This window comes from Urocampus carinirostris, chromosome 19 (assembly GCF_059441175.1).
Source record: "Urocampus carinirostris isolate Australia breed hairy pipefish chromosome 19, RoL_Ucar_1.0, whole genome shotgun sequence".
In the NCBI taxonomy this organism is placed as follows: Eukaryota; Metazoa; Chordata; class Actinopteri; order Syngnathiformes; family Syngnathidae; genus Urocampus; species Urocampus carinirostris.
In genome coordinates this window covers 23070637-23096345 of record NC_142367.1, presented here as the reverse complement: position 1 = coordinate 23096345, position 25709 = coordinate 23070637, and the positions used below count along the sequence as shown (strand labels likewise).

Sequence of the window (25709 nt, the reverse complement as noted above, 5' to 3'; positions counted from 1 at the left end):
TCTCCTGCCCCGTTTTCTCCTGCCTGATACCTGTTGCCGACGTCTTTTCTGGACTCGTTACTGCCCTTGCTCCTCCGTCCCGGCCATCGACCTGTTTTCCCGCTGCCTCGCTCGACACGGAAGTGCCACTTCCGCGTTCCTGCCATCAGCTACCCGTGACCGACGATCATCGGATCGTGGAAGCAAGCACTGCTCCCTCTCTTTATCAATAAAACTGAGTAAAACGAACGCTATTGGGTCCCGTCTCCGTTTCTGGCTTGTGACAGTATTCTTATCTTTTGAGTACAGTGGAACCTCGGTTTTCGAACGCCTCACAGTTCGAACAAATCGGAGTTCGACCAAAAATTTCGAGAAATTCTTGCTTCGCTGTTCGGTCAAAAATTCGAACGCCGCTAATGCGTGAGTGCGTACGCTAGAGTGCGATGCTGAGCAACGTACGGGTGTAGATTGTGTATATCGCCCCCACCCCTCGTGACCAACTGTTATCACGTGCGCACTTCCCTTTTTTTGCTTTCGCTTTTAATATCGGTGAACGGAGTGTTTTAACCCCTAATTATGCCTTGGAAGAAGGTCGGTGCAAGCAGGACAGGTGAAAAAGGAAAAGTTGTTACAACTATTGCCTTTAAGAAAGACATACTAGCTAAATGTGAAAGAGGTGTGCGAGTTTCCGATCTTGCTAAGGGAATACAGCATGCGCCTTCTGCTGACCACCGCAAAGGTAAGAATTCCTATTCATAATTCATCTTTTTTTTTTTTTACACGTTCGTGTTAGCGTAATCTTTCATACAGAAGATTACGATAACGCGAACGTACGATTAGCCTGGGTTAACTTTATGATTCGAGGTAAACATTCAGGGTGTTGGAACTGAGCCCAAAATTCAGGGTGTTGGAACGGAACCCCCTTTTCAATGAAGCGCTAGCCACTTGTGGTGCTAAATGACTCGTAAACGACCTGATTTTTTTATTTTTACACGTTCATGTTTGCGTAATCTTTCGTACGGAAGATCACGCTAACGCGAACGTACGATTAGCCTGGGTTAGCTTTATGTTTACGTTAAACATTCATGGTAAACATTCAGCGTGTTGGAACGGATTAAAACGATTTACATTATTTTTAATGGGAAAATTGATTTCGGTGATTGAACAAATCGGTTCTCGAACAGGATTCTGGAACGGATTATGGTCGAGAACCGAGGTTCCACTGTATTTTAGTACGATTTTACTGGGGTGCCTCGTCAAATCTCACTGTAAACCATGTACACGGCGTTGTAATCAATGACAATGAAAACAAATCTATCTTAATTTCATAATTTAATCATGTGAATCTGTTAATAAACAACAGGGTAGACTGCTGGAAGTGGGAATTTCCCTACGGGGATGAATAAAGTATCTATCTATCCATCTAATTTTTGCTGATTTTTAAATAGCTACTGAAAGGCAGCCGATATAAGTATCAGATACCATGGTGATTTAAAAGCTAGTATCAATATTCGACCATACATGGAAAATATGCAGTAACATGTTTGACTGACCCCTGCTAGGAGGGTTCCCCACCTGATGTAACGGCCTGCATGCGAGAATGCCGTCTGGGTGGACTGGTTTGGGGTGGCGTGTCCCTGCCTAAACCTCTTCGTGCGTGGTGACAGATAAATCTCCCGACTGCGTGCAAAAAAAGGGAGTGCCGACGGTGGGGACCGTGAACGGAGGCGTAGATAACAAGCTGTCCCCTCCTTCCAGAAGCCTCCCTTGAAACTGAAAATAGTCAAGTCTAGTCATTTTTATTTGTATATGTCACGAGGAGACCGGACCAGAACGGAGGCAGGAAGGGAGAACTCAATTGCGTTGACGATCAAAACTTTTATTTACCAAAATAAAAGTCGTCCAAAACTCAGGGACAAGACAGAACAAACAGGCTTTAACAAAAAAACCTGCAAACACAGGTTTCTTCCGACGCAAACAAAACAGGACTGAGCAAAACAGAACGGGAAATGCAGACAGAAAATGCAATGAGCCAGCACCCGCAAAACCCACAACACCACCCTTAAGTAGCACATACGCAAACTAGCTGATCAACTGCAGCCGTGCCCAGGGGGCGGGGCCAGCCGGTCGCCACGGCGACCATGCTGGACACGACAGTATAGCCCTTAATCACAAAGAGTCTCAAAGGGCTTCACAGGTTATTACACAGACTATTTTTTCAGACTATTATTACACCATCCCCTGATCTGGAACCAACATGAGGGCAAGGAAAAACTCAAAAACCTCAACATGAGGAAAATGAAGAAACCTTGAGAAGGGACTGCACATGTGGCATCCCCCTTTCAGGATCACCAGGCAAAGGATGTTGCAATCACAAATAATGCAGAGATATTGTCCAAGAAAAGTATTGGTTATTCATATGCTATAGAGTAGAAGTGTGTTTTAAGCTTACATTTAAACATTTCCACTGAGGTTGCAGATCGGATCTCAGGGGGAAGAGCATTCCACAGCACCGGTGCCCGGATGGAGAACGCTCTCGAACCAGCGGAACACTTCTTGGCTCTTGGGATCACCAGAAGACCGGCGCTCTCAGAACGAAGGCATCGGACCGGAACATAGGGGGAAATCAGATCTGAAAGATATGAGGAAGCAAGTCCATGTATGATTTTGTATAGTACTAAGAGAACCTTGAAATCACATCTTAGGCTAACAGGGAGCCAATGCAGGTTAGCCAAAATTGGCGTGATGTGATCGGACTTTTTTGTCCTAGTTAATAGCCTCGCTGCGGCATTTTGTACCATTTTGTATACAAGGTGCATTTCTGAAAACAATTGGAATGTACTTCACTATGTGTCCAGGAGCCAAGTTAAAGGATTGTTATTTTTAAAAAGGTTGGTTTATTGCATTGAAATAACACAATGTGCCACGCGGGTCTCACTGAAACATTGGACTCTACATGATGGTAACGAACAGGCTAAGCCGTAAAATAAATAATATCACATAAACTTCGCATACACAACTCAAAAACAGTCTTTTTTCTCACTTACAAGGTTTAAGAAGAAAAATAAATAAGTAAAAACATTCATTCTGCATAGTCACCATCACTTTGCATTTAGTCAGTGCGCCCCGTATCGCCCATGCTAAGATCGTTAGCCTGATGCTAACACACGTGTCATGATTACTGATGCGGGGCACCTGAGTCTGCTCCGCTGGTCCCTGATTGGCTGTTGTACTCTTTTTAAACCCCCGCCTTCCTGACAACACGCGTCAGATCGTCTGTGAACCTACGCTGCGCGCTAGGCAAACTTTTGTGACTCTATCCTGCCCTGTTCTCCGTCCGATTCCCGTTGCCGACCTCTCTTCTGGACGCGTTTACGGTTTTGCTCCTCCGTCCCGGCCATCAACCTGTTTTTTCCTCGCTCTCGACTTTGGGGTGCAAGCTCTTTCTTCATTCTAAATAAAGCTGAGTAAAACGATCGTAATCGGGTCCAGTCTCCGTTCCTGGTTCGGGACAACACGAGATCCGACGACCTAAACTTTGATTCCGCAAACTGGCAGAAAAGTATCGCTAGCTTTTTGTTTGACATCTTTGCAATAAAAAAAAAATGTAGTCGGAATTTTCATTGTCTAAGTGTAGGATAGCTAGCTAATGTTGGCCAACAAGTGACGCTAACAGAGCGGCACTAGTTAAGCTATTGCAAAAAATAGAACATGAAAAATGATCTTTGCAGTTGTACTGTATAGTTCTATGTCTTTTGATTGACATTTTTCCATTTTTATCCTTTGTTTTCATGGTGGAGATGTTGTCCTGCTAGTTAGGTAATGCTACGTTTCCATTGTGTTGGATAACTGCTAATATTTACAAAGCGGCAAAAATTGATTGGCTTTGAAATGTTACTAGACTGTTTTCTTTATCTTTAAATATGTATGAGTATAGAGATAAATCTCTTCTTTAGAGCTTGCAAACAATGGGTTTCTACTCTCATCGGACACATTTACAAAACAATCCAGAAAAACTGACAAAACCGATAAGAGACAATAAAAGAGTACCGTATTTTCCGGACTATATGTGTCAGGACCAGAACGGAAACAGGACCCAATTGCATAACGTTTACCACAAGTTTTATTGAAAGAAAGAGGATCCGGTGTTCGCTGGACACGGGGGGCAAGTCGCTCTCGCACTCGGATTGTGATCCGCACGTGGGAGTGGACCTTCCATAGCGAGCGATGGCGGTGTCAGGGACGGAAAAACTGGGTCGGTAGCAGGGACTGGGAGAGCAAGACGTGGTCAGGGTCGGAAACGGGTCGTAAGTTGGGACGGGAGAGCAGACGCAGTCGGGATCAAATATGGGTCGTAAGCCGGGACGGGAGAGCAAATGTGGTCGGCATCAAAACAGGTTATAGCCGGAGACAAACGGGAGCAAAAACGGGACAGGCAGGAGTCAGGGTCGAAAAAGGCTTGCCTTGTATAAACAGAGGTTCGCAGACAGACCGACCACAGGAGATTGACAGGACTGGGTTTAAATAGGGACAGGGAGCCAATCAGAACCCGCAGCGGTTGGCGCCAAATGAGCGGGCACAGCTGATTCTCATCGGTAATCATGACAATATGTTGCAGTGTTTCACAGTTGGGCCAAGGGTGCGACTTATACTACCATGCGACTTACGTGTGTAATTATAAACACATCATTATATCAATTCTCAGTTTTGCACTAAACCTCAAGAGGGCGCTCTAGGCCTGTGTTGATCATTTCAACATTACGGGTAATTTATAAAAACAACTGAACAAAAACGGCACCGAAAAGAAAATCGACAAGCTGCAAATAGTAAAATATGCAGCGGGACACGGTAATCGAGCTGCAGGATTTTATCACATCGTTTTTCCCAAAAATGCGACTTATACTCCAGGTGTGATTCATGTTTTTTACCTTCTTATTTATGCCTTTTTGGGCGGGTGCGACTTATACTCCAAAGCGGCCTTTAGTCCGGAAAATACGGTAGCTGTTATGATGTCTGATGCGGGGCACCCGAGTCTGCTCCGTTGGCACCAGCAGCCGCGGACGCTGATTGGCTGTTGACCTCTTTTTAAACCCCCACCTTCCTGTCATCATTTGTCAGATCGTCTGCAAACCTATGCCACACGCTAGGCAAGCTTTTGTGACTCCTGACTCTGTCCTGCCCTGTTTTCCGTCTGATTACCGTTGCCGACCTCTTTTCTGGACCCGTTTATGTTTTTGCTCCTCCGTCCCGGCCATCGACCTGTTCTTTTCTCGCTCTCGACACTGCCTCCGCTTGACACGGAAGTGCCACTTCTGCCTTCCCAGCGATCTGCGACCGACGATCGCCGGATCGTGGGTGCAAGCCCTTTCCTCCTTCTAAATAAAGCAGAGTAAAACGAACGCAATTGGGTACCGTTTCCGTTCCTGGTCGGTGACATATGATTAGAATTTCAAGTTTTTTCAGACACACTCATAAAATAGCGTTAATCAAACAGCAACAGAAAGTGGCATCAGTCCAAGAAGTGTTGTTTTGACTTATCGGTCTGAATTGTCTTTTGCTGTAGTGCAGGGGAAGTGGTGAACGTCGGTTTTAGCGCCCCCTAGCTGGGAGAAAGGGCAGGACTGTTCCCTGTGCTGATGTTCACCAGGCACTCGGTTGACTTGAGGCTTGCTAGAGATTTGCAGCTTGGAAAGGAGCCCAAGGAGCCGCAAAGACCCATCAGAGAAGGGGTGTAGTCCTTTTCTGGATTTAAGAACAAATATTTAGCTTTTGCAAGGTTTTTTTAAAAAAAATTCTTTTGAGGATAATGGATTTTTTACCTGCGCACCAGACACTGCCGTTCGGCTTCCCTTCTGGCCTCAGCGGGTCTGAATCAAGACTAATCTCCACTGATAGCAGCTCAGTGCTAGGAAAACTCCGCCTGAAGATCAAGAAGATGCTCATCAAGAAACAGGGTTCGTACACATTTTTCACAGCCAAATTCAAGCATTTTTAAGGACTTTCAAAGCCAATTTCTGATTTCTCCAATCTATTAAAAAGAAATCCAGTGAGAATCATGTATTTCGCTGAATCACAAATATTTCTGCAAATTGCATATGCGATTTTATATATTGCATTTCCATTTATCAAGACATAGGTCATTTTTAAGTAGACTTTTGAGAAAGATGGCAACAATTTCAAGCATTCACAAGCACACGTCCATTTTATTATTGCACTAAACCTTGATATGAAAACATTTAAGCATTTCACGGATTTTAAGCCCCCGTACAAACCATGAAGGAGCTTAACAGCCTCCAGAAAAATCTTAAATAAGGTGGTACAGTAATCCCTCGCTGTATCGCTGTTCACTTTTTCAGTTTCGCTCCTTTGTGTTCTGCATTCTGAATGGCTGAACAGTCGCCCTGCTTTTTTTCTGCCTGTGTCTGCCTGAGCTTCAATAACCTGGTGTAAGGTGCAAACGATGAACCTTTTTCAATTTGAAATTTTTCTAAAAGGCATCATCTCAACAAAACGCTCTGGACCCACAAAAGCGCCGAAAGGCAGAGGAAGACGCTTTCTATTGCCAACAAAGTTTGTCATAATTACCGATTTGCATCACCTTTGCCCGCTCCTTTGGCGCCAACTGCCCCACACTCTGATTGGCTCTCCATCCCTATTTAAACCCACTCCTATCCGTTCCCTGTTGTCAGTCCGTCTGCGAACCTCAGTTTACTCTAGGCTAACTTTTCGACCCTGACTCATTCCTGTTTTGGCTTCCGTCTGTTTGCCGGCTTCGACCCGTTTTTTGATCTTGACCACGTCTACTCTTCTCTCCTGGCTTTCGACTCGTTGCTGATCCCGACCACGTTTTTTGCTCTCCTGTCCCGGCGACTGACCCACCAGTTGAGCAACACTGATTTAGATGCGCCTTTTTTTTTTTTAATTAAAGTCAGTCGAGAAATGTCCCTTTAGTTTACATGACATGGGCTTCACGTAGAGGGAAATGATATACCGTAAATTCCGGACTATAGAGCGCACCTGATTATAAGCCGCACCCACCACATTTTAAGATGATGACCGCTTTTGTAGTTACACAAGCCGCACCTGTGTATAAGCCGCATGCGCCCGCATTAATACATGTGACACAATCACAATATTAACCCAAGCCCGACTTTGAGTCCCGTGATTGTAACTGAATGCAAAGTACACAGTCCAAACACCGCAGCCGGCAAAGTGAACGGAAAAATGATACCGGTACTTAAAGTTTGATGCAGACCTGCAGAGTCTGGGTCCCGTTGAAAATAATCCAAGGAAAAAAAAAAAAAGTATATTTCCAAAGGTAAGGGTGGAAAAAATATATATGCACTATTGTCCGCTGCGTCTCACCTTTACTCCACTTCCCGTCAGCCCCTGTGGTTTTCGTCCCTTCTTTTTGATTCGCCCGTACAAAACATATCAGAATAAGTCTCTAAAATAAATACATTAAGAAAATATACAGTTGCAAATACATATTATACATGGTTACACATATTGACAAAGAAAGACGGTACACCGAGAGAGTTTTCAAAGCTTTAATAATAATATTTTTACTTTCATCCCAAACCGTGCCTGTGAAGGGTAGCAAAACGCTACTAGGAACACGCTCGCAACGCAGTAAACAGCTCTGTTAAGAAAATATACCGTACTTGTAGTAATCATGGTAAACCGTCCTCATCTTCCTCCTTATAACTGACGTCCTCAAAGTCGTCTTCCCCAGTATGGGAAAGAGACTATGTCATATAGACGTCGTCCCACGCTCCCTTATTCAAAAACACGCTTGCAAAGTAAAGTTAACGTGCAGCGGCTCTGTTACGGTAATTGTCCGCCATGTAGTAAGCCACACACGAAAAACGAGGGATTACTGTACTTTGTGCAAACTACGGCATTTACTCAAATGGATTTTTCTGATGTGTCGAACCTGCGAAAGAGCTTGTGGTGGTCCTGGCTCTCGTAGGGCTCCATCAGAGGCCACTGGTTCACCAACGGGATGGTAAGGTCCTTGGCCAAGTGGCTGGCGTCACACGGAATCAAAGTGGTGCTGTCAAAAAAACGTAAGAACACAAATAATGCCAAACATTAACATATTACTCCCCATTGTTTGTGAATAAATGTGACGTGTTTAAAGAAAATGCCTTGTCCTTGGTGGATATAATATCCAGGGTGTCATGATTACTGATGTGATTCACCTGTGCCCGCCACGGCCGCAGGTTCTGATTGGCTCCCTGTCCTTATTTAAACCCACTCCTGTCTGTCACCGTTTGTCAGTCCATCTGCGTACCTCAGTTGACACTAGGCAAGCCTTTTTCGACCCTGACTCCCACCCGTTTTTTGCTCCCGTCTGTCCCCCGGCTTCGACCCGTTTTTTTCCCCGACCACGTCTGCTCTCCTTTCCTGGCTTACGACTCGCTTACGACCCCGCTAACACGCTAGGAAGCAGGAAAGGGGCATAAAGTGATTTCATGCTCGTCCCCGGATTTTTGTTAGTGTAGCCCGAAAATGGTAAAAGTAATAAAAGGCTATTTTCAAATACAGTCCAAATGCCAACCCAAGCCTCCAAAAAGATGAAAAAAAGAAGGGTTTATTAGTACTTGAGGAATGAGCTGACTTAGAATGCAATCATGATGATAAGCCAGGAGATGGCGGCAGAGAGTAGCAAATATTATTATGTCAATATAATCCATTTAAAAACAACATTCATTTAAATGTTAAACAAATAAACATGAACTATCATATAAACGTGTGTTTTTTAAAATGCTCGTAGTGTCATGATTACCGATGTGAATCAGCTGTGCCCGCTGCTTTGGCGCCAACTGCCTCGGGCTCTGATTGGCTCCCTGTCCCTATTTAAACCCACCCCTTTCCATCACCTGTTGTCAGTCCGTCTGCAAACCTCAGTTAACACAAGGCAAGCCTTTTCGACCCTGACTCCCACCTGTTTCTGTTCCCGTCTGTCCCCCGGCTTCAACACGTTTTTTGATCCTGACCACGTTTTTGCTCTCCTGTCCCGGCGACTGACCCGTTTTTTTCCGTTCCGGACACCGCCATCGCTCGCCACGGAAGTCCCACTTCCGCATTTAGAGCGACCTGCTTCCCGCCTCCAGCAACCACCGGATCGTGGGCGCAACCCTTTCTCTATCTTCCAATAAAACTTGTGAGAAACGCAACAAAAGTGGGTCCTGTCTCCGTTCTGGTCCTGACACAGGGTAGGTTACTAATGTATTCTGAATAATACCCGCTTCAAAACAGGTCTGGATCCGGCTCCCGAGCCAAATTGAGTCTTGAATGAATTCAATGATTTTATATCCAACTGATCTGTCATTTGACACCAGTCCAGATATTCAACATGGATATACATTGAAATCGTACAACTGACCAATTTTATCTTCTCCTATTCTTGTTCATCAACAAACTAAAAAAATGAATGTGAGCAACATGTGGAAAGGCCTGTAGATATCCATGACTTTAACTTCTTACCACAAAAATCAACCAGAATCAACCATTCTTCATCAACAATGAACTACAATCAAAAAACAAGTGATATGGACAGCTACCATACCATTCATCAATGATATATTGTTGCAGAAAATATCAAAACTTGAATCGCACACCGTGCTTTGCCATGCAAGCCATGAGCAATGTGATAGCTTGCTTCAGTGGTGGTGTTTTTAACAGCGACAAAGGTTTTCACGGTGTCAGTTTGCCGTACCTGGACAGGGCGCGTTTTAATGTCTCCGCCTTGTCAGACTCGTTCTTGAATTCATGTTCAGGTTTCGTCTCGTTTAACACTTGATGTGCGAGGTACAACGCTCTCGAAACAAACAGCACGGTCATTTTTTTTTTTTTTACACAAAGCCCCAGTCATCTGTCCACGCTGGCTGGAAAAGACAAGATTCGTTCATTTATCGCGCACAGGGTTGGGTAGGGTTACTTTAACTTGATTACTTTCAATTACTTTTGGATTACTCCAATACCAAATATGCTAATAAATGACTCCATTTTGTGCAGGCTTGGGGAGTAACGGAATACATGGAACGGCAAAAATGATGTTGGCAAGCTGTTTGGATTTATTTTCATTTTGTTTCTGTCGCATTTGATGTTTGTTTTGTCAGAGATCAAAGAGATCAAAGCCAGGAGAAAAAGCTTACCACGTGTTGTGAGTCATAATTGTATTCATATTTAGTTTCTTTTGTCTTTTATTAGCATATTTGGTATTGGAGTAATCCAAAAGTAATTGAAAGTAATCAAGTTAAAGTAACCCTACCCAACCCTAATCGCGCACCAGTGTTTCTGTGGCAGGGTTAAAACACCGATCTCTCATCTTTTCCTGGGCGCCGCGCAGATACACGGTCACACACGGAGCAGAGGAGGGGCCCTTCCGTAAGGCCTCTAAACAACACAGTGCGCAACTGAAAATGTCTAAATTTCAGGTAAAAAATGTGCATTTAAAAAAAAAAAAAAAAGAATCATTATTATTTTTCCTTGCGATCGCGTGCCACTAGTTAACACCTCGCGTGCCACTGCTGACACGCGTGCCATAGGTTGCCGACCCCTGCTCTAGCTTATGAAAGACCTACCAGTATATTTCCTGTTGACAATATCTGTTTATTATCTGTTATTGTTAAATTGCAGCCTGATCATCCTGGAAAGGGGATTACCTCATGTTGAGGTTTTTGAGTTTTTCCCTGCCCTCATGTAGGATTTAGATCACAGGTGTCAAACAGGCGGCCCACGGGCCAGATCAGGCCCGCTATGGGATTGAATCCGGCCTCAGAGAAGCGCAAGAGAAAAACAAGCTGCGGGTTGAAATATGTCAACTTGATGTTGCCAAAGCCAGATGCCTCTCACAAAGACACTGTACTTGTATTTATCTTTTTTTTCTCACACTCTCTCTCTTTTTCTGTCTTTGTCCCGCCCTCTCTCTTTTCTCTTTCTCTCTTCGCGCTTTCTTTTCTCTCCCTGTCTTTCTCTTTCTCTTTGGATTTCTTTTCCCCCTCTCTCACAACCTTTTATCTTTTGGTTCTCACACTCTCTTTTTCTTTCTTTTTCCCGCCCTCTCTCTTTTCTCTTTCTCTCTTCCTACCCTTTGCGCTTTCTTTTCTCTCCCTGTCTTTCTATTTCTCTTTGGATTTCGTTTCCCCCTCTCTCACGACTTTTTATCTTTTGTTTCTCACACTCTCTCTCTTTTTCTTTCTTTGTCCCGCCCTCTCTCTTTTCTCTTTCTCTCTTCCTACACTTCGCGCTTTCTTTTCTCTCCCTGTCTTTCTATTTCTCTTTGGATTTCGTTTCCCCCTCTCTCACAACTTTTTATCTTTTGTTTCTCACACTCTCTCTCTCTTTTTCTTTCTTTGTCCCGCCCTCTCTCCTTTTCCCTCGCTCTTTCTCTCATTTCTTTATCTCTCTTGTTCTTTCTCTTTAATCTACTAGTCCGGCCCCCGACAGAATGTTTGTTCTATCGTGTGCCCCCGAGCTAAAATGAGTTTGACACTCCTGATTTAGATCCTAATAGTCTGTTGTTTGCAATAGTCTGTGCAGCCCTTGTGATTCCAGGCGTGTCAAATAAACATGACTTGATTTGACTCAACTTTAAATTTGTTAACTGTGTGTGACCATTTCTCTCATGCAACGAATAGTCCTTGAAGGTTTCATGTTTTAAAATGAAGCTCACAGTTGCTCCTGAAGCTCAAGGACGACCGTCTCCAGCTCTTTCTTCTCCTGTTGGCTCTGGCCCTGCATCTCGTCCAGACGGACCTTCAACTTCTTGTTCTCCGCCTCCATGTTCTTCAGCTGGGACTCCCGCAACCGTACCAGCTCCTCCAAATAACCCTGAAGACACGAAGATACCCCAGCGTTTATTCCATAACACGTTCCGACCCGTGTTTCTGTTAGCGACCCGAACCCCGCCAGACCTTCTGAGCGTGAACGATCTTGAACCTCTGCTCCATCTTGCGGCACTTTGCGCTCCAGCTTTCTTCGTCGGCGACGAGAGGCACGTAGGGATGCTCGGGGATGCTGTCCTCGCTCGTGCTGCTGTCGATGCTCTGGCGGTCCTCGTCGTCACTCGCGTAATCGTAGCTGGAAGACAGAAACCATTGTCAGCGTTATAGACAAACGCCAAGAACTATTTTCTCAGGCATGGGTCAGTGGTTAACCGTTTCGGTATGCTGAACAACCCAACAAAATATTAAATATGTTTATTATCTTGGCTCCGATTAGCCTAAAGTCGGTTGCATGAAAGCAGGTTAAATTAAGCTTGGCTCAGTGACTGACCAGGCTAGGTTTAGATTATCCCCAGACATACAACTGGCCCTCTTACTGTCTACCATGTGAAAAATTACCGTAAATTCCGGACTATAAGCCGCTACTTTTTTCCCAAACTTTCAACCCTGCGGCTTATTCAGTGATGCAGCCAGTTTATGTCATCTTTCTAACGGCCGCCAGCGGCGCTCGAGTACAAAAGGTAAGATTTAGACCGGTGGAATGTATGCGCCGAGGAAGACTGCAACTTCTTGGCTTGTGCATAGATTAAATTAGCGTAAACATACCCTCATCATGCAAAATGCAAAAAGAAAGGCACATGACGCAGCTTTCAAGCTAAAAGCAATTGAGCAGTCCGGACGGTTTACCGTGATTTTTACAAGTACGGTATGTTTTTTTTACCAGACTCGTTTACTGTGTTGCGAGCGTGTTGCTAGCGTGTTTTGGAATAAGGGAGCGTGGGACGACGTCTATATGACAAAGTTTCTTTCCGACACTGAGGAAGACGACTTTGATGGCATCAGTTCTAAGGAGGTTGCGAGCGTGTTGCTAGCGTGTTGCTACCATTAACTGCCCTGTCACAGGCACTGTTTGGGATGAAAGTTATATTGTTATTATTATTATTATTAAAGCTTTGAAAACTCTCTCGGTGTACCGTCTTTCTTTGTAAATATTTTGCAACTGTATATTTTTGTAATGTATTTATTTTAGACAATTATTCTGATATGTTTTGCACGGGTGAACGAAAAATGAGGGGCGGAACAAACGCGGGGTGCCGAGTTTAAGTGGGGACCGCTAAAGGTGAGGGATAGACAACATAACCGCACTTGTAGAAACCACGGTAAACCTTCCTCATCTTCCTCCTTATACCTGACGTCATCAAAGTTGTCTTCCCCAGTATGGGAAAGAAACTTTGCCACATAGACGACGTCAAATGCTCGCTTAGTCAAAAACACGCGAGCAACACGCTCGCTAAGTGAAGTTGACGTGCAGTAGCTCCGTTTCCTTCTTTATCGGACTGCTCGTTTGCTTTTAGCTTGAAAGCTACCTCATGTGCCTTTCATTTTGCAAGTTGCATGCTGAGGATATGTCTACGCTAATTTAATTTGTGCACAAGCTAAGAAATTGCAGTCTTCCTCGGCGCATATATTCCACCGTTCTAAATCTTACCTTTTGTACTCGAGCGCCGCTGGCGGCTGTTAGAAAAATTACATGAATTGGCCGCATCACTGAATAAGCCGCAGGGTTGAAGGTTTGGGAAAAAATTAGCGGCTTATAGTCCGGAATTTACAGTAATTTTAATAATTTGGACTGCAGGAATAAAATACGAGTATGATCTCGATATCCTACTTTGTGTATGGTTCTAATTGCCCGTTTTTGGAGGATAAAAAGGAGCTGTAGTGAACTTTTGCAATTATGACCCCAGACTTCTGCACAATATCTTAAGTATGGCAGAACTAGAGAACAATATAATAAATACCGTATGGTAAATACGTACTTGGTGGATAGCCATACCTTTGTGTGAATTTCAAATACGGCGTGTAGTCGACCACCGCGGGTGATTTGCCATCCAAGGCTTCTCCTTTGAGACAGAAACTGTGACGGGAGAGGAGCCACACGTGAGAGAAAAATCCAAACGGATTGAAAACCCTGGGAGTGAAGGTCACCTAAAGTCGATGGCTCCCAGGCCTATAAGCATCCCGGTCAGCACTGAAGCTTCCTCTCTGAGCATGATGGCTCCCTCAGAATAGAAACGTCTGCAGACGCAGAGATGCGACAGCTTGGAATGCTGTTACCCGTTTTCTAAATGAACGGGGTCTCACCTCGTGGTCCGAGTGTCCCTCAGGGCGGTCGCGATGTATTCTGAAAGCCTCTTCTCCATCAGGGCTATTCTTATCCAGGCTCGGCCCTGTAAGGATCCACCCAAAACGATCAAAGATGGAATTCTGCCGAGTTTCCGGCAATGCAAAATGATTTTTCTCTTTAGAATGAATTGACTCATGTATTATTGCAAAGGTTGTACGGCCTACAAACGTCGTTTGTTTTTGGGATTCTTTCACAAGATATCCATTTCTTTTTATTTCCTGATATATTTTGTCGCATAATATTAACATTTTTGGGGGCTTATTGAGTCGGTTGTAAGATACAGAACCTGTATTTAATCACATTTTTTAGTGGAAGTACAATGTTGGCAACAAGATTCACTTGATATCATTGGAAATTATTTGAATGCAACACAAACTTTTTATTATTTTTTCTGTGTTTTTTTCTATCTTTTTTTTTAAATCCCTTTAAAAAAATCTCATTGTGTTTATTTTTTCCGAGCTGTTACTTTTTTCTTTCTGTTATCTATTTACTTTTTTCCTACATTTATTTTTCTTTTTTTCTGGCTTTTTTCAAAATTTTTCCTTCTAATTTTCTCTTCCTTTTGTTTCTATTTTCCTCAGCTTTTCACTACTTTTTCATTTTGGTATTTTTTTCGTTTTTGTTCTATTCCCCCCTTCCTTCAAGTCAATTTGTGCATCAGTTTACTTAATATTTGGTCATGTTGAGATTAAAGAAGCAAAAACAACCTGAAGAGGCGTTTAGGACCCTAAAGAGCCAGTTCCTTTTTAGTGAGCTGAGCCGAAGAAGCCGGTTCTCGACATACTCTACTAACTTTACTCAACTTCGTTCTACTTCGACTCGACTTCAAAATACCGCATTTAGGACACAACGTCAGGGGAGCCCGTGTATTTTGACCTTCATGCACTGTAACTTTGACTTAAGTGGCTTCTTAATTAGCAATTTTGAGCACTCATTTTTGTGCGCTGACTAGATTTTCTTGTGCGCTGAGAATGTGCGAGCAGTGCGCAGCTTAGAGGGAACACTGGTTATGTGTATAGCCCTAAATCAAAAGAAGTCTCAAAGGTCTGTACAGACTACTATGACACCATCCCCTGATCTGAAACCAACACGAGGGCAAGGAAAAACCCAAAGAAACCAGTGAAAAGACCCTTTTTAAAGGCTCAAGCATCGGTTGAACACATAAAAGCACTGTATAAAGTCTGTTTATAAATAACTGAACCGCCAAATAATAATATTCATCATCAGGTAGAGAAGCGGATTCTTAGCCAATCAGAACGCAGAGCGGAATGCACGAGGTGAATAGATGATGTAGTGGTCACGGTTGCCATGGTGCCCAATTGGCCCCGCCCGTGTGGCGCCAGCTGGGGCTTGTTGACAGATTGGCTTCCTTGTGCTCTTTAGCACTCGTTTTCAGTTGGGTGTCACAACACGGCGGCATCTAGTGGTCAAATAATATACACCGGCCCTTTAAGAAAGCTGTCTCAATGGTATATTGTGTACAATTTCTAGAGAGTAAATAAAGTCAAATTTGGTGCATAGGATCACATCATAAATACAGTGGGACCTCGCTACTTCACGGTTCCACGTTCGCGGGTCCAGAGCTTCGCAGGTCTAAAAATAATAAAATAAAATAATTTTAAAAAAAAAATTATATATATATATATATATATATATATAATTTTTTTTTAAGCATTTTTGAAGGGGCGTCGCTACTTCGTGGTTCCACGTTTGGGGGTTCAGAGCTTCGCAGGTTTTAAAAAAATAATAATAAAATTAAAATAAATAAATAAAAAATAAATTATTATTTTTTTTTTTTTAAGCATTTTTGAAGGGGCGTCGCTACTGCGGAGTTTCACTTTTTGCGGGTGGTTTTGGTCCCCATTAACCGCGATAACCGAGGGATTACTGTATTATTATTTTAGATATCGTTTGTGAATTCTATGAGCCAAAGACGTCAAAATAGAAGAAATTGCGTGCCTTTTTCGACCCTGACTGCCGCCGGTTTTTAGCTCCCGTCTGTCCCCCGGCTTCGACCTGTTTTTGATCCTGACCACGTCTACTCTCCCGTCCCGGCTTTCGACCTCTTATGTCCCCGACCACGTCTACTCTCCTTTCCTGGCTTACGACACGTTTCCGACCCCGACCACGTTTTTGCCCTCCTGTCCCGGCTACCGACCCGTTTTTCCGTCCCTGACACCGCCATCGCTCGCACCGGAAGATCCACTTCCGCGTTCGGAGCGACCTGCTTCCCGCGCCTAGCTAACACCGGCTCGTGGACGCAACCCCTTCTCTTTCCTTTAATAAAACTTGTGAGTAACGCAAGTGGGTCCTGACACAAACGCGTACCCGTGGTCACATATTCCAATATTGAGGTCAAAAAGTACAAGGAACGAGAAAGAAGAAGTAGAAAAAAAACGTACCTTTGCTCGCGACGGGCTGATGTTTTCCATGTTCTGGATGCTGCCGATGCAGCTGTTTGGTAATTTGGCACAAGCCAAGCGAATAAAATCCCAGAAACTCCTCTGGCCATCGAACCAGCTACCGGAGCCTAAAGGGAAGACATTTCTGGATTTTGACATCAAAGAGACGACAACACACTACGGAGGAAAGGAACACTATCTGGTTTACAGCTTGGCTGAGTTCAAATGCATTTTTTTATAGCGATGGGAGGACAGTGTGCATTATTCGACCACTAGATGTCACTCTGTTGTGTAGTGCAACTGAAACCGAGTGCTAAAAAGCACGAGCGAGAATTAAAGCTATGGAGACTCAGAGTGACCTTCTTCATCTTCATCAGTTTTGCCCCACCTTTCGCAAGGTTTTTGGTTTTAAGTGGTTCCCGTAGCAGCAAGCTGGCCGACATTTTTGTCTGCTCCCTGTAGGTCACAGGTGTCAAACAGGCGGCCCGCGGGCCAGATCAGGCCCGCTAAGGGATTGAATCCGGCCCGCGAGACAACACTCAGAGGAGCGCAAGAGAAAAACAAGCTTGATGTTGCCAAAGCCAGGTGGCTCTCTGTATTTATTTATCTCTCTCTCATTCTATCTCTCTCTCTCACCCCCTTTCTCCCACTCTGTCTGTGTTTCTTTTATTCTCTGTGTCTCTTTTTCCTCTTCCTTTGTTGCTCTTTGTCTCTTTCTCTCTCTGCGTCTTTTAACCTCTTTTGCTCTAACTTTTTTCCTTTTCTCTTTCTCTCTTCATACCTTTCGCGCTTTCTTTTCCCTCCTTCTGTCTTTCTATTTCTCTTTGGATTTCTTTCTTCCTCTCCCTTTCTTTTCCCCCTCTCTCACAACATTTTATCTTTTGTTTCTCACGCTCTCTCCCACTCTCTCTTTTTCTTTTTTTGTCCCGCCCTCTCTCCTTTTCCCTCCCTCTTTCTCTTATTTCTTCATCTCTCTTTTTCTTTCTCTTGAATCTACTCGTCCAGCCCCCGACAGAATGTTTGTTCTATCGTGTGGCCCCCAAGTTCAAATGAGTTTGACACCCCTTCTTTAGGTGAAGCCTAAGTTATGTCTGTCAGGACCAGAACGGAAACAGGACCCAATCGCGTTTTATTAGAGGAAAGAGAAAGGGCTGTGCCCACGATCCCGTGTTCGCTGGACGCGGGAAGAAAATCGTTCCCGTACTCGGATTGTGATCCGAACGCGGAAGTGGAACTTTCGTAGCGAGCGATGGCGGGGATGGAAAAAAACGGGATGGTAGCCGGGACTGGGAGAGCAAGGCGTGGTCAGGGTCGGAAGCGAGTCGTAAGCCAGAACAGGAAAGGAGACGTGGTCGGGGACAAAAAGAGGTCGGAAGCCCTGGACGGGAGAGCAAATGTGGTCAGGATCAAAACAGGTCGTAGCCAGAGACAGATGGGAGCAAAAACGGGACAGGTGGGAGTCAGGGTCAAAAAAGGCTTGCCTTGTATACACTGAGGTTTGCAGACGGACTGACAACAGGGGACAGACAGGACTGGGTTCAAATAGTGACCGGGAGCCAATCACAACAACGAGCAGGCACAGGTGAGTCACATCAGTAATCATGACACCCGTAGCAGCAAGCTGGCCAACATTTTTGTCTGCTCCCTCTAGGTGAAGCTTAAGTTATGTCAAATAAATGCACATTTCTCAAGATAAACAGTATTTTGGGAAACGTGCGTTCACAGGATAGTATATTTATTTTTGTCATGATTACCGATGCGAAGCACCTGTGCCCCGACAGTGGCGCCAACTGCCTCGGACTCTGATTGGCTCCCTGTCCCTATTTAAACCCACTCCTTTCTATCACCTGTTGTCAGTCCGTCTGCGAACCTCAGTGTACTCTAGGCAAGCTTTTTTGACCCGGCCCCCAACCTGTTTCTACTACTGTCTGTTTCCCGGCTTCGACCCGTTTTTTTTATCCTGACCACGACTACTCTCCTCTCCTGGCTTTCGACTTGTTTCCGACCCCGACCACGTTTTTTTGCTCTCCTGTCCCGGCGACTGACCCGTTTTTTTCTGTTCCCGGCACCGCTATCGCTCGCCACGGAAGTCCCACTTCCGCGTTCAGAGCGACCTGCTTCCCGCGATTACCGGATCGTGGGTGCAACCCTTTCCTTTCTCCTAATAAAACTGAGAGAAACGTAACGCAAGTGGGTCCTGTCTCCGTTCTGGTCTTGACATGTAGGTCCATAACATAAGCCTCACGAGGCAGCCGACATGATTAACCCCCCGATCTTGCTGCTACGGGTACCTATATGAACCGAAAATCTCAAAAGGCCTGGGATAAAAAGAGAAATCGAGTGGTTTGATCACTTCGAGTCACCGTAGATTTGATCCATCCTTGTTCTATACTGTACTGGTTTTCGGGTGCACTAGAGCGCCAACTAGTGTTTCCAGAGATTTATTGCACCTTTAAAACAGTGGCTGAGAATGTGCTCCAGGATGGCGGCGAAGTTGATGAACTCCTCCCAAGAGTCATCGATGGGCTCGGCCGTGTATTTCTCCAAGAGGGTCTTGACTGAAAACCTGCCGGACGGCGAAAAAAAGGAATGAAAATACGATACGGCTTTTATGACGCCATTTTCTTTTGCCCCACCCGAGAGGAAATGACATCATCGATAAAGGAAATTGTTTCCTGGCTGGCATTCGGAGGAAACTCCATCACATTTTACCGGACAGATCAATTACAAGACTGGTCTAGGACGTCATTACATGGATGATTCACCATTGGATACGGGACCCTACCCATTACGGGAACCACGTGGTAGAAACAATATTCTCACGGAGCCTGACAAGCAGATAAAAGAAAGAAAGAAAAAGAGCGAGGGGGAAGTAAAATACAGGGGGATAGAGAATACATTTGCCTTGTGGCACTCGTCTTAGCCCGGGGAAGCCATCAAACTCTCTATTGTTCCCAAGGCATCAATGATTCATTCAGTGGACACAAAGGGCGATCACTTGACGGCTCCACTAATCAAAACAGTACTAAAAATCTGTAAGTCCCCCAACCACTAGGGGGCAGTAACTGTGCTTAACCCTTGGGATCATGTCTTTTTTGTCAAACGCTGTATCATTTTTAAGCCAGGTGTAACGGGCTGCACACTATCCAAGGTTCGATTTGGACTCATCACTCCATGAAAAGTCTTGAGGATAATCAAGATGCTTTTTAGCAAATGTGAGATGACTTTTTATCCTTTTGTGGCAGCAGTGGTTTTTTTCCCTGGGAACTTTCCCTTGGATGCCATTTTTGGCCAGCGTCATTCTTATTCATGAGTCATGAACACTGACAAACTCAGGCCAGAAAGGCCTGCAGCGTCCTTGGATGTTTTGCTAGTTAGCATCCCGGACGCTAAAGTGGAGCTACCCGGCTTCAGCGCTGTTAGGACAGACAGAGACACAAAAGCCTGCGGGAAGCGGAGAGGAGGCGGACTCGCTATCCACGTGAACACGAGGTGGTGTAACCCTGGGGCATAAAGATTTCCATCTGCTGAAGGGACGTTGAACTTTAATAAATTGAATCAACATTTGAAAACTGCATTTTGTATTTCCTTTTGTTGTCTCTGAGTGATATTAGAATTGGTTTGATGATCTGAAACATTTGTGACTGATAAATATACAAGAAAAATCAGGAGGGGGGCAGAATCCTAGTATGGTGACTCCCCAGTCAGTCTTTTCCCCAGGGAAGTTGTTGTCAAAGCAACCGTGCCATCACTACATGGAAGATGACCGTGCTAAACTCGCACTGAGCCCTTTTTGGGTGGCTTCGATGATTATCACAGAGGAGAACGGTCACTTTAGGATGATGTCATACGAGCTCCGATTGGAATAAGGTTACAAGCATGGGCGTAACCAGCCCGTTTTTGGGGGTGCTCACCCCCAAAAATGATAGGGTATTTAAAACTCTCTTTTCCTAAATAAAGGACAAGATAGGCTGAAATTTGAAGAAAACGTTATATTAATAAAGGAAAACAAAACGTGAACAAGGCAAGGTTGGAAATACTCCAATGACTTGACATGGTTCGGTCCATTTGAATTCCATTTCCATAGTAGAATGTTTCTACTATATATGTAGTATTACCATACCATTGTAGGATTTCTGCAGTCAGAATTCTGTAGTATTAATGTGTAGTATCTCTGCAGTTTGTAGTAATTCCCTGGTAAAATATTTTTTAGTATCTCATCTCATCAGCTGTACCGCTTATCCTTATCAGGGCCGCGGGGGGGCTGGAGCCCATCTTGTACTTTTACTTAAAGTGCATTTTGTTGTATTTTTGTATTATTTCTATAATCATATTTTTGTAATACTTCTGTCATATTCTTTTTAGTATTACTGTACTTTTATTTAGTACTATTTTGAAGTATTTCTACAGTCAGACTTTTGTAGTATTTCTTGAATGTTTTATAGTAAAACTGTATTTTTATTTGGTACTATGTTGTTGTATTTTTATTTACAGTAGTACTTTTGTAGTATTTCCACAGTATAATTTTCTTTTGTAATATTATTGTAGCAGTGTTTTTGTATTACAGTGTTATGGGATTAGTATGTTGGTAGTATTCCTGTAGAAGTATTCTGAAGTATTAACATACTAGTATCTTTGTAGTATTTAATCTTTTTTAATATTACTGTAACTGTATTTTTGAAGTATTTTTGTTGTATTTTTATAGTATTACTGTACTTTTTGGTATTATTTTGTAGTATTTCTACAGTCAGATTTTTGTAGTATTTCTGTAGGATTTTTATCGTATAACTAGACTTTTATTTGGTACAATTTGGAGCTGTATTTTTTGTAGTATTTCTGTAGAATTATCTGAAGTATTTCCATACTAGTATCTTTGAAGTATTTAATCGGTTTTTAATATTACTGTAGTGGTATTTTTGGAGTGTTTTTGTTGTATTTTTATAGTATTACTGTACTTTTTGGTACTATTTTGTAGTATTCCTACAGTCAGATTTTTGTAGTATTTCTGTAGGATTTTTATCGTATAACTATACTTTTATTTGGTACTATTTGGAGCTGTATTTTTGTAGTATTCCTGTAGAATTATCTGAAGTATTTCCATACTAGTATCTTTGTAGTATTTAATCTTTTTTAATATTACTGTAGTGGTATTTTTGGAGTATTTTTGTTGTATTTTCATAGTATTACTGTACTTTTTAGTACTATTTTGTAGTATTCCTACAGTCAGATTTTTGTAGTATTTCTGTAGGATTTTTATCGTATAACTATACTTTTATTTGGTACTATTTGGAGCTGTATTTTTGTAGTATTCCTGTAGAATTATCTGAAGTATTTCCATACTAGTATCTTTGTAGTATTTAATCTTTTTTAATATTACTGTAGTGGTATTTTTGGAGTATTTTTGTTGTATTTTCATAGTATTACTGTACTTTTTAGTACTATTTTGTAGTATTCCTACAGTCAGATTTTTGTAGTATTTCTGTAGGATTTTTATCGTATAACTATACTTTTATTTGGTACTATTTGGAGCTGTATTTTTGTAGTATTCCTGTAGAATTATCTGAAGTATTTCCATACTAGTATCTTTGTAGTATTCAATCTTTTTTAATATTACTGTAGTGGTATTTTTGGAGTATTTTTGTTGTATTTTAATAGTATTACTGTACTTTTTAGTACTATTTTGTAGTATTCCTACAGTCAGATTTTTGGAGTATTTCTGTAGGATTTTTATCATATAACTATACTTTTATTTGGTACTATTTGGAGCTGTATTTTTGTAGCATTTCTGTAGAATTATCTGAAGTATTATCTGAAGTATTTCCATACTAGTATCTATGTATTACTTCTTTTTAAATATTACTATAGTGGTATTTTTGGAGTATTTCTCTAGTATTTTTATTGTATTACTGTACTTTTATTTGGTACTATTGTGTAGTATTTCTACAGTCAGATTTTTGCAGTATTTCTACAATCAGATGTTTGTAGTATTTCTGTCGTGTCTTTATAGTATTAATGTAAAAGTATTTCAGTATTTACTTATTACTATACTTATGGAATTTCTCAAGTATTTCTTTTGTTGCCGTAGTTGTTTTTTGGAGTATTTTTTGTAATAGTATTTTGTGTTATAGGATTACTGAGGTAGTATTTTTGTAGTATTTGTATAGTAGTTTTTTTCCGATAGTATGTTCGACTCTGGTTCAAGCACTTAGTTTGGTCACATTTAGTTTTGTAGTCATTTTGTAGAGACAAAAACAGTAAATATCGACTTACTAGTATTATATTTACCGTTATATTTTGTTTGGCGTGACGTAGTTTCGTCACCCTCCATCTAAGAGGTCTCAACCTCAGATCTCCTCCCCGGTTACGAGAGCACCCGAGTGGGGTCTTACCTGCAGACTGTGATGAGGTTTTTCCTCTGGACTGCCACATTTCGAGATGACGCTTTCCTGGAGCCTTCAGCCATGACAGGGCAGCAGGGCTCCATCCTGCCGGGCTAGCAAAGGACCCCTCCCTTCCCGACGCCGGTCCGCCTCATCCGCGCCTCCGTCGACCACCACCCAAGGAACGGATAAGACAGTCGGAGCGACCGGTAGATGGGGAAGAAACACGCCAGTTTTGTGTTTCTTGGCTTTTTTTTAGTTATTTGGAATTTCGTTGTTAAACAATGTTCTAGTTGGTCATATGAGCGCTCCCTGTCGTTGTCTGAATATACGCCTTTTTATATGACGTCACCATGACGTCATCATGACGCGACTTAACCCTGACGGTAAATTATTTATATTTTATTTTATTTTGAACGATATTCATGAAACATTGCCAAAACAAACGAAATTGGCATGGAAAAGTAAAAAATAAAACAGATTTTTCAAGAGAACACAAGGTGCTGGAAAGAAATACAGATAAAATAGATAAATAGGATCGAAAATTCTTCTGTTAAAGGGACAGTGTGTGATGTTTAGCGCCGCCTTTTATTCATCTCTCATCAGCTGCACCGCTTATCCTCATTAGGGTCGCGGGGGGGCTGGAGCCCATCCCAGCCATCTCCGGGCAGTGGGCAGGGGACACTTATTCAATTAAAAACAATTCAACTACTAGGTAAATATACATGATCGTACCAATAGTCTTTAAAAAAAAATAAAATGTCGAGAAATTTGTACTTCTTTTCTATAGAGGAATCCCTACCTGAGGTCTTCGCCATGTTTGTCTGGCTTCTTGTTGCCATTTGGCACCAGTGTTCCTTCGCAGTAGACCACAGGTGTCAAACAGGCGGCCCGCGGGCCAAATCGGGCCCGCTAAGGGATTGAATCCGGCCCGCGAGACAACACTCAGAGAAGCGCAAGAGAAAAACAAGCTGCAGGTTGAAATATGTCAATTTGCTGTTGCCAAAGCCAGGTGCCTCTCACAAAGACACTGTACTTATATTTATTTCTCTCTCTCTCTCTCTCTCTCTCTCTCTCTCTCTCTCTCTCTCTCTCTCTCTCTCTTTCTTTTCCACCCCTTATCTCCCACTCTGTCTCTGTCTCTTTCACTCTCTGTGTCTCTCTTTTTCTATTCCTTTGTTGCTCTTTGTCTCTTTCTCTCTCTGTATCTTTTAACCTCTTTTGCTCTAACATCCTTTTTTCCTTTTCTTTCTTTTCTCTTTCTCTCTTCATACCCTTCGCTCTTTCTTTTCTCTTTTTTTCTCTTTCTCTTTCTGTCTTTCTATTTCTTTTTGGATTTCTTTCTTCCTCTACCTTTCTTTCCCCCTCTCTCACAACTTTTTATCTTTTGTTTCTCACGCTCTCTCCCTCTTTCTCTTTTTCTGTCTTTGTCCCGCCCTCTCCTTTTCCCTCCCTCTTTCTCTTATTTCTTTATCATTTTTTCTTTCTCTTTAATCTACTAGTCCGGCCCCCGACAGAATGTGCCATATAGTGTACCTTTAAAGGGACAGTGTGTAATATTTAGCACCAACTAGTGGGCATAAAAACGTCATTGGGTGGAAAAAAACCCTTACTTACTTACTAACTTACGTAACTGCTTGATTGCTGATATCACAGATGTGTGGCTGCATCTATTTTCATTGCTGACTCAAGTAGTCAGGAAGGCAGCAGAGGTGAAAAGCATGTATCAGTGAAATAAGTCCAGGCATCATTAAAAAAATGTTGTTCATAGAATTAATAAATTTCATTTTGATTATTGCTCAACCATATAAGACCTTGAACAATGGTAGGGCCACCCCAGATGGGACTCGAACCCACAATCCCTGGCTTAGGAGGCCAGTGCCTTATCCATTAGGCCACTGGGGCTTTCGAAAGCTCCTCAACACAATGTTTTCTGGGTTATAATCACAGATGCATGGTCATTGTAAATATCATTTTAACACAGTCCCCGCGACCCTACTGAGGAAAAGCGGTGCAGCTAATGAGATGAGAGGTTTGAACAAATTTATTGACACTAAAAACAGAAAACAATCATGACAATCTCAACAGCAATTAAGCACATTCACAATATTATATTCCAATATTACGTTTTTAACAGCAAACACAAAGTGAGGTTTGAACAAACCTTCTCGAAAATCAAACATATTCACAATTTCATTATATAACATCTTTGTTAGTGTCAATAGATCCGTCCAGGCCAAAGTCGATTGTCCTCGGTCTGAACAAATCCACCGACACCAACAGCAGCAAAACACATCCATCAAGCATATTCACATTTTTTTTATATTTGACAATATGACGTGACGATATGACGTTTTAACATTTTTTCCTGACATTTTCAACATCAATTAAACAATTTCAGAGTTATTTTCTTTTAACAGTAGTAAACCAGCGTGTAAAAGGCAATACTATTGTGCAAGGGCATAGCTCTGCCATCCCACCCTCCCAAGCAGCATTCTTCCAGTCCTCTGTGTGGGTCCTTTCCATTCTGCGTGGGTCCTCTCCCTTCTGGGTTCCACAACCCAGGCCGTTGCTGCCGGGACTCCCACAGTGTAGCTCCGGCTCCCCCCTCCGGGTGGGTACAGACGAGTCTTCTTTATGGCTGCGTCCTAGGCCCGCCGCTCGCAGATTGTATGGTATCTGCAGCCATTTGGAGCACAGCCACGGGGGGGATCTGCCTGCACCTCCATACCAGCAGGTTTCTGGAGGTCCAGATGGCGTCCTTGATGGCGGCGAGAGTGAGCCAGTCCCTGGCAAAGTCGTTCCGATG

The 25709-nt window shown here is 42.9% G+C and overlaps 1 protein-coding gene and 1 non-coding gene across 2 annotated transcripts; both read right to left on the bottom strand.

Moving 5' to 3' along the window:
• Window positions 1-2853: 2853 nt before the first annotated feature.
• rundc3ab (RUN domain containing 3Ab) lies at window positions 2854-23242 on the bottom strand. Its single transcript, XM_088323830.1, has 11 exons — window positions 22910-23242; window positions 18971-19086; window positions 16521-16648; window positions 14076-14161; window positions 13920-14009; window positions 13768-13848; window positions 11904-12069; window positions 11663-11820; window positions 7916-8035; window positions 5799-5899; window positions 2854-5721 (listed from the first exon to the last, which is right to left on the bottom strand). The coding sequence occupies exons 1-11, from the start codon at window positions 23002-23004 to the stop codon at window positions 5579-5581; spliced, it is 1284 nt and encodes a 427-aa protein (XP_088179956.1). The 5' UTR covers window positions 23005-23242; the 3' UTR covers window positions 2854-5578.
• Window positions 23243-24732: 1490 nt separating this feature from the next.
• trnar-ccu (transfer RNA arginine (anticodon CCU)) lies at window positions 24733-24805 on the bottom strand. Its single transcript has one exon. It is a non-coding gene; the product is annotated as a tRNA-Arg (tRNA).
• Between the last annotated feature and the right edge of the window lie 904 nt (window positions 24806-25709).